The following is a 7,838-nucleotide window of genomic DNA, read 5'->3' as shown; positions in this document are numbered from 1 at the left end:
CTGTGCTCCCCACAGCCAAGTCGATGGGAGAGCCCAAGAGGGTGGGCCTGCCCGCGCCACCCCAAGTGCCAGCCAGCGACGCGTGGAGTGGATGAGCCCTGCGCCCGGCACTGCACGGACACACACCTTTAAATCCCAGCCAGGTGGGACAACAAAATTCAGAAAGACTAATGGCTGCCGAGGCACGTGCGCTGGGTGTGCTGTAGCACTGTGAGTTTGCACTAACCCGTCTCCATTTCTGGTGAACGAACACCTCAAATGGTTGACCCAAGAAACCGGGGAAGGATAAGATTCACCAAAGCTCACCAGGCGGAGCGGCGTGCGGGTGCCGAGGGGACCCGCCGATGCTTTCTGCTTGGAAAGGTACTGACTGCACCGCTAGCCCAGGTCGGACACTGTGTGAACAGGAGATGTTAACCATGATGCCCGGCTCTTCTCCCAAAGCTTGTGAGAGAGATAAATATGTGATGTTTTCTATATTAACTTAGAGATTTGTAAGATTATTTAATTTTTAACGACTGACAAATTGGGTGCATTTAAAACAATGTAATCTTGGCTACAGAAGAATCACGTGTTTATGTTGAAACGATTCCGAGGAGGAGGGAGGCCGTGGAGGGCTCCACAGTTACACGCTTCAAGGGACAGAGAATAAAGGGTGAAAAATTTCAAAGGAACTGTGACACCGCTTGGCCACTCACGAAGAAGTGTCTAGATTTGGAGCTGTAATTAGTAACTGAACTTTCACTCATAAACGTGGATGTTTAACAATATTTATTTCTATTATTTTCGTATTTTAAAACAGCCTATTAAATGATCTAATTTAAAAGAACTGCGTCTGTAACCTTGCCGTTAGGGAACAGATGTGAATACTTTCAGTGAAAATTGGTGACTATTTAATGCTTTTTTTTATAGAGGCATGTTGCTTGTTTGTTTGTTTGTTTTGTTTATACCAGCGCTGGGCACAGTCAGAAGCGCGGGAGGGCGAGAGGATCCCCCAGAGCCCGAGCGGGGAGCAGAGCAGGCAGAAGGACCGAAGGACACTGCTGAGGGGAGCAGCGGGCGGCAGGAGGGGTCTGCGCGCCATGGGGGACCCTCCTCCAGGGGCCGGGGAGCAGCGGGGATCGAACCGACGGTTTAGAGGCCGCGGGCAGCTTCCCCGCCCAGCGCTCGGCCGCCGCGCCCCGGGGCGGCCCCCGTTTCGTGTTCCAACGCGGGTCTCTCTCCGTCCTCACCTCGGGCGCGGGACGGGCTCTAGGCGGTGCGGTGGCCGCTGCTCAGGGCCCGGGGCGAGCTCGCCCGAGCGGCGGAGACGACGCGGGGCTCCCCGCGGGCCTCGTCGCTTTCCTTGAAGACCATCAAGGGCCGCCGGCGACTTGGGGGCGCCTCCCTCCCCCCCACCCCCCCCACACCCCCCCCCCGTCCCTGCGGGTCACGCCCCCGGGTCACCCCCCCGCGGGTCCCCGCCCACGGCGGCGCCCTCCCCAGATAGGCCGCTGGTTGCTGGTAAAATGCCCGGCTGCTTCGACCTGAAGATGGGGAGCCCGCGGGGCTCCTGGGGGGCACACAGCGGCGCCCCCAGCCTGGAGCGCCGGGGCCCAGGCCCGGGGGCGGCGGGAGGGCGCGCGCAGGCGCGGCCCGCCGGCGGGGAGAGCGCCCCTCTCCGTGGTTCAGGTGGCGACGCTCTGGCGCCGAGCGGCGTCTCGGTGGCGTCTTCCGGGCGTGGCCGGAAGTGACGCTGCCCGAGCGCGCCGCGCGCGGCGGCGGGAGCGGCGGTGCCATGGCGGCCGCGGCGCCCGAGGCCTGGCCCGAGCTGGAGCTGGCGGAGCGGGAGCGGCGGCGGGAGCTGCTCCTGACGGGGCCCGCGCTGGAGGAGCGGGTGCGGGCGGCGGGCGGGCGCCTGCCGCCGCGGCTCTTCACGCTGCCGCTCCTGCACTACCTGGAGGTGAGCGGCTGCGGCAGCCTGCGCGAGCCGGGCCCGGGCCTGGCGCGGGGCCTCCCGCGGCTGCAGAGCCTGGTGCTGCGGCGCAACGCGCTGGGGCCCGGCCTGAGCCCCGAGCTGGGGCCGCTGCCCGCGCTGCGCGTGCTCGACCTGTCGGGCAACGCGCTGGAGGAGCTGCCGCCGGGCCGCGGCCTGGGCCCCGCCGAGCCGCCGGGCCTCCCGCAGCTGCAGAGCCTCAACCTCAGCGGCAACCGGCTGCGCGAGCTGCCCGCCGACCTGGCGCGCTGCGCCCCGCGCCTGCAGACGCTCAACCTCACCGGCAACCGGCTGCACGCCTTCCCGGCCGCGCTCTTCGGGCCCGGCGCCCTGCCCCTGCTCAGCGAGCTGGCGGCGGCCGACAACTGCCTCCGGGAGCTCAGCCCCGACATCGCCCACCTGCCCTCGCTCAAGGTCAGTGGGGCCGCGGGGCGGGGCGGGGCGGGGCCCGGCCCCCGTGGCGGCGGGAGGGCGCGCCGGCCCCGGACGCTCCTGTGGGCTGGGGCGGCGGCTCGGGTCGCCTTCCCCGGGTTCGCGGCCGGACTTGAAGGCCTAAGACGCCGTTCGGTCTCCGCGAGCTTCTCCCTCGGGTCCGAGGCAGGTCCAGAGCAGGGATCCGGGCCGCTCCTGGTCTGTCTCCACGTGTTTGTGAAAGGACTGAACCTGGGGTCCCGGGCACACCCAGACAGGGAGACTTGACGTGAGCGGAGCTGGCATGAGGAGGCCACCGTGGGGATGTTTCACTTAACGTGTTGTTGGGTTTTCAGGAAGGCCAGGGGGTCGCCCCAATAGACAGTAATTTGGGTTCCCCTTAGACCCTCGCCATCTGGGCCTGCGTGGGGTCTTGAGGCCCCAGTGCTGCGGGGCTGGTGTTGTTGAGCGCGAGACTAGTCCTGTGTTTCTCCTGGTCTGGAGTTTAGGTGCTTTTAAGCAATAAAACGGCGTGTTTGTTTGTGGTGGCATTTGCCCTCAAGGCATGGTGGCTCCGGCCCGAATGCTTGTCCATGCGGGGGTACATCAAGGCGCGAGATGGAGGCTCTAGATCCCTTTCATAACTGGGGCTTGTGAGACTCCAAATCAGCTGTCCTGTGTGCCCGCCCGAGCAGAGGCATCTCCCCCCTGCGTGTGCCTCCTGCCACCCCTGCCTCAGAAGTCCCCGGCCTTGGAAGGTGGCCCCTCTGCTGGCTCTGTGCCTTCGGTGGTGCTGATCGTGACCACGGGTCTTGGGAGGAGGCCGGATCCCCACTCGTGATGGAAGGTTCTTTCACGTGGGCCGAGAGTTTCTTGTCTCTGTGGTGCAGACAGCACAGCAGGGGCCTGCCTCCCTGTCCCCAGCCGGAGTGGATGCCTGTGCGCAGGGAGGGGTCATCCAGCCCTGAAGTCTTGCTGCTGGAGCTGCCCCTAGCCGGGCCACCCTCCTCCCTGCGCCTTTGCCCCACCTGTGGACCAGCCCCCACCTAGAGGGGCGCTTAGCTTGTGGCTGGGCTGTCCTCATCCCTGCCACCCCGCTGTGCACGGGAGTCCAGGGGAGGGAGACAGTGTCCACCGCCTTGAAGGGGACAGCGCAGGTGGCTGCGCGCCGAGGGGTTGTGGCGATGGCAGGCAGCGGGGGCCCGGGGAGTGGCAGCTGTGCCCTAGGAGACCCTAGGCTGCATTCTGACGTGTCCTGGGTCTCCCCCAGATGCTGGACCTCGCCAATAACCAGCTGAGCGAGATCCCCGCGGAGCTGGCCGACTGCCCCAAGCTCAAGGAGGTCAACTTCCGGGGGAACAGGCTGCGGGACAAGCGCCTGGAGAAGATGGTGAGCGGCTGCCGGACCAGGCCCATCCTGGAGTACCTGCGCGCCGGGGGCCGCAAGCAGCGGCGGGAGCGCAAGAGGCAGGAGAGCGGCGAGGGTGAGGGTGAGGTGGAGGCCGCCGCCAGGCTCCTCCTGCGGGTCCTGCATGTGGCCGAGAACCCCGCCCCGCTGACCGTCCGCGTGAGCCCCGAGGTCAAGGCCGTCCGGCCATTCTTCGTGGGCGCTGTCGTGAGGGGCATGGACCTGCAGGCCGGGAACGCGCTCAAGCGCTTCCTCAGCGCTCAGGTACTGCCGGGCCCCGGGCCGGGGACTCTGGGAGGGCATGGCGCGGTGCTGGCGCTTCTGCGCACACGGACTCCCCCGGGCTTGGTGGGTGTGCGGCGGGGGCGGGGGGCGCCCATCCCGTGCCTCCTGCTCGGCCTCGCCTGGACAGCGCCTCGGACTTCGCCCTGCGCGGCGGGCCTTCTGGGCGGTGTGGTAAATTGCAGCGTGGCTTTGTGCGAGAACAGGCGCGCCTGCTCCCCGGTGACTTGGCCCTGAGGTGTTCGGGCGAATTTCCAGTATTTTGCCGTGAAGCCCCAGACTCAGAGCAGAGAGCACGACCGCGCGGGAGGCTGCGGTGTGGGGGGAGCTGCCGGGTGTCGGGAGCCCCAGCTGGGGCGGGGCGGGGGTGGGGCGCGGGGTGCCTTCCCCAGTCCAAGTCGTGCGTCCCAGAGGGAGAGAGGAGCCTGCTCACCAGCTGGGGAAGCTGCCGCCACGGAGTAACCGCGTGGCGCGGGCGAGGCCATATGGGGGGGGGCCGCGGTGCAGGCCTGCCCAGCTGGCGCCCCCTGTTGCAGACGAGGCTGCACGAGGACCTGTGCGAGAGGAGGACGGCGGCCACCATCGCCACCCACGACCTCGGCGCCGTCCGGAGGCCCCTGCTCTACAGTGCCCGCCCGCCGCGGGACCTCACGGTGAGCGCGGGCGCCCGCGGGTCGGTGCCACCTTCCTGGCGTCAGCGATGCCCAGGCCGGCGGCGAGCAATTTAAAGCCGGCTCGGCCCTGGCGCGGGGAGGGCGGGCGTGTGGCGGCGGGAGGCCGTCCGAAAGCGCTCTCCTCCGCTGACTCGTTCTTTGCGCCGAGCCTGCGGCTTCTGCCCCGGTGGCGAGCCCTCCTCTGGGGGCTGGCTGGTGTGGGCCGCTCGGGCTGGTCCTGCCCCGGTCTGCTGAATTCTGTGCAGTGCCCCAGTGACCCCCACGTGGGCGGTGGCCCTCTGTGCCGGCTGCACCCCACAACCTGCTCCCGCTGGCGGCCCGCCCCCCTCAGCCTCTGTGGGCCATGGACACGCTGTGTGTTGCGTGGGTCGACAGTTGAGCTCAGCCCGCCACGAGCTCGCGTCCCCGGAGGGACCTCTGGCCCCACGTGTCACTGCCAAGGGCAGTTGTGTCGCTCTGGGTCACCTGCCGAGGAGCCTGGGACTGGAGCCGCGTTAGCAGCAGCCCGGCCCGTGCGCCCAGGCTCCTGCCACCCGCGACGTGTTGACGTGCATGTCCCCGTAGATTGTCCCGCTGGGGCGGAGGGAGGTGCGAGCCCAGGACCTGGTGCGGCAGCTCCAGCTGGAGGCAGAGGAGCACCGCAAGCAGAAGAAGAGGCAGAACGTCTCGGGCCTGCACAGGTGGGCGCCCGGCCGCCGTGGGTGGGCTCGGGGTCCGGAGGGCACTGCGGGGCCAGCCCGAGTGGAGACCCAGCGCTTTGCCCCCGGCTACCACGCACCGTCCAGGCAAGCCCTAAACTGCGGAGCGGGAAGGCTTCTCCTTCCAGGTGTGAAGCCACCCCTTGTCGCCCAAACCTCAGTCCCCTGCCGGGAAAGAGAGGCGGGGCCTCCGCCTGCGGTCAGTCCAGTGGGTGCAGGGCGCTGCTATCTCCTGTGCTGGCTGGCATCATCCCACGGGAGGAGGTGCCCCCGGGTGCCACATGCCCCAGCGGTCAGAGGATGCGTGGTCTCATGGGCTCAGACACGAAGGCCCTCGGACCCCCCACTTGGGCCACCATTTGCCACCCACCCAGCTCAGGCTTCACACGGGCGGGTCCCACGAGCCCTCGATCATAAGGAACTTCCGTCCCGTCGACCCTCGAGGTGTCTCTTCCCGTCGTCGTGCCTGTGATCCGGGGCTCCTTCCCCAGGTACCTCCACTTGCTGGATGGCGAGGAGCTCTTCCCCTGCCTCGTGGACGCAGACGGCGACGTGATCTCCTTCCCGCCGATCACCAACAGCGAGAAGACGAAGGTCAGTGGCGCCGAGGCCCTGAGCTCAGCGTGTCCACGCCGGGCCTGCCGCTGCGCCCGGCGGACAGTGGCCCCCGCGTGGGCAGGGCCTAGACCCGAGCTGGCCCTTCGCCTGCACGTCCGGGCGGGGTGGGCGCTGTGCCACCGACGTCCGCCTCTCACCACCGCGTTTACTGAAACCTTTTTAATTTTTTTGAAGATTAAGAAGACAACTTGTGATTTGTTTTTGGAAGTGACAAGCGCTACGAGCCTGCAAGTGTGTAAAGACGTCATGGACGCCCTCGTTCTGGTGAGTGACCCCCAGGCCTCGGGCTCCGGCTGGGACAGGGGGTGGGGGTGGGGGTGGGCAGCAGGCTGCAGCAGTTCGCCTGGCCTGGGCACCTCGCAGCTCCTCAAAAACGTGGTTTTCTTTTGCAGAAAATGGCAGAACTCAACGGGAGCACAGAGGAAGGCTCGCCCCCAGCCCCCGAGGCAGATGCCACCTCTGCTCAACCTCCGGGGCCGGGGCCCAACCCAGGTGCTGACAGGGAGGAGCCTGCGCCCCTGCTGGTGGAGCAGGTCCGCGTGGAGGACACGGAGGGGCAGCTGAAGGTGGTGTACCCGTCCAGGACCGACCTGGCTGGGGCCGCCCCCCACGTGGCCGTGATCCGCTGACGAGCCGCCACGGGGCCTCGCCTGTCCCGGGGCCCTGACAGATGCTTAGCGCCTCGGCGTCACTTTCGAGGCACCCTTTGTCTGGCAAGGCGACCCAGGTGCCACCTGTGCCCGCGCATCTGCCCCCCGCCAGCCCACCCGGCTCCTTAGGAGGCGGGCCCAGCACCAGCTCAGCCGGCCCGGAGGTGCTGCGGGCCGGAGACGCCGCAGATGACTCCACGGGGCGGAGACACCATGTCGGTCCTCAGAGGGAAGCGAGAGGACAGGCCGCACAGCCATCTGCCCTGAAGGAGCGTCTTTGGGCCGCACGCCGGCCGCAGCAGGGGGCCGCCGCGTGTCTTCAGCCTGCGGGAAGCCATCTTCCTACGCGAGGCGTTTCTTCCCGGGCTGGTGGGCGCGAGCGGCCACTGGTAGCTGCGCTGGCGGGCGGGGTGGGAGGGACGGGCACCAAACACAGGCTCCTGGGGACGCTTGGTTCTCAGTGTTTCCGGCTACGGCTGCCGGCTCACCCACGGGCGGCAGCACAGGACAGTCGCCCACCCCCACCCCCGGGCGCCGAGACGCCGGGCCTTGCTGACCTCATCGTTCCGGGTCTGGCCGGCCTGCGGGAGGCACCCTCCGTGGTCTGTGGCGCCTCCCGAGAGCTGCGCGCGGTGCCCCTGCCGGGCGGGTGTGCTGTGCAGAGAGCGGACGCTGTCCGGGGAGCCCCCGCGGTAGCCCTCAGGACGCTGCTGGGCACACGTGACAGCGGGCAGCGCAGCCGCCGGTGCTGGGGGCGGGCGTGCGTCCAGCGGGGCCTTGGTGGCCCTGTCGCCGGCCCTCCTGGTGTAACTTGGTTGTGTGTGAGACTTGGAACATGTTCAGCTTACAAGCAAAAGCCTCTGCCGACCTGTCACTCCCGCTCGCGTGAGGGACGTTTGGTCAGAACACCGCGGTGCCCCGGAGCCAGCCTTTCCTGCCGGTGGGCTGGGGCTGGGCTGGTAGCTTCTGAGGGGAAATGCCCCCACCCCTCCCCACCCCAGCTTTGCCAGCAGGGTGAGAGGCACATCCCAGGGAAGTCCTGGACCCCGGGGTCCTGGGCCATCTTCTCTGCATCCTGCCTCCCACCCCACCTCTACCTCAAGCAAGGGCTGGGTCTAGGCC

General features: G+C 67.8%; 1 protein-coding gene across 1 annotated transcript; it reads left to right on the top strand.

Moving 5' to 3' along the window:
- Positions 1 to 1,759: 1,759 nt before the first annotated feature.
- On the top strand, positions 1,760 to 7,542 carry LRRC47 (leucine rich repeat containing 47). The gene is made up of 7 exons (XM_084242562.1): positions 1,760 to 2,389; positions 3,657 to 4,058; positions 4,613 to 4,729; positions 5,315 to 5,430; positions 5,940 to 6,042; positions 6,241 to 6,330; positions 6,459 to 7,542. The coding sequence occupies exons 1-7, from the start codon at positions 1,778 to 1,780 to the stop codon at positions 6,693 to 6,695; spliced, it is 1,677 nt and encodes a 558-aa protein (XP_084098688.1). The 5' UTR covers positions 1,760 to 1,777; the 3' UTR covers positions 6,696 to 7,542.
- The last annotated feature ends 296 nt before the right edge of the window (positions 7,543 to 7,838 follow it).

Source organism: Talpa europaea (assembly GCF_964194135.1).
Source record: "Talpa europaea genome assembly, chromosome: 9".
Lineage (NCBI taxonomy): Eukaryota > Metazoa > Chordata > Mammalia > Eulipotyphla > Talpidae > Talpa > Talpa europaea.
The sequence above is the reverse complement of the archived record's forward strand: the minus strand, read 5'-3'. Positions and strand labels throughout refer to the sequence as shown.

Coding starts and splice junctions, on each gene's coding strand:
- LRRC47 (XM_084242562.1), top strand. CDS start 1,778: ATGGCGGCCGCGGCGCCCGAGGCCTGGCCCGAGCTGGAGCTGGCGGAG. Junction 5,431..5,939: donor AACGTCTCGGGCCTGCACAG/GTGGGCGCCCGG, acceptor CTCCTTCCCCAG/GTACCTCCACTTGCTGGATG. Junction 6,043..6,240: donor CCAACAGCGAGAAGACGAAG/GTCAGTGGCGCC, acceptor ATTTTTTTGAAG/ATTAAGAAGACAACTTGTGA.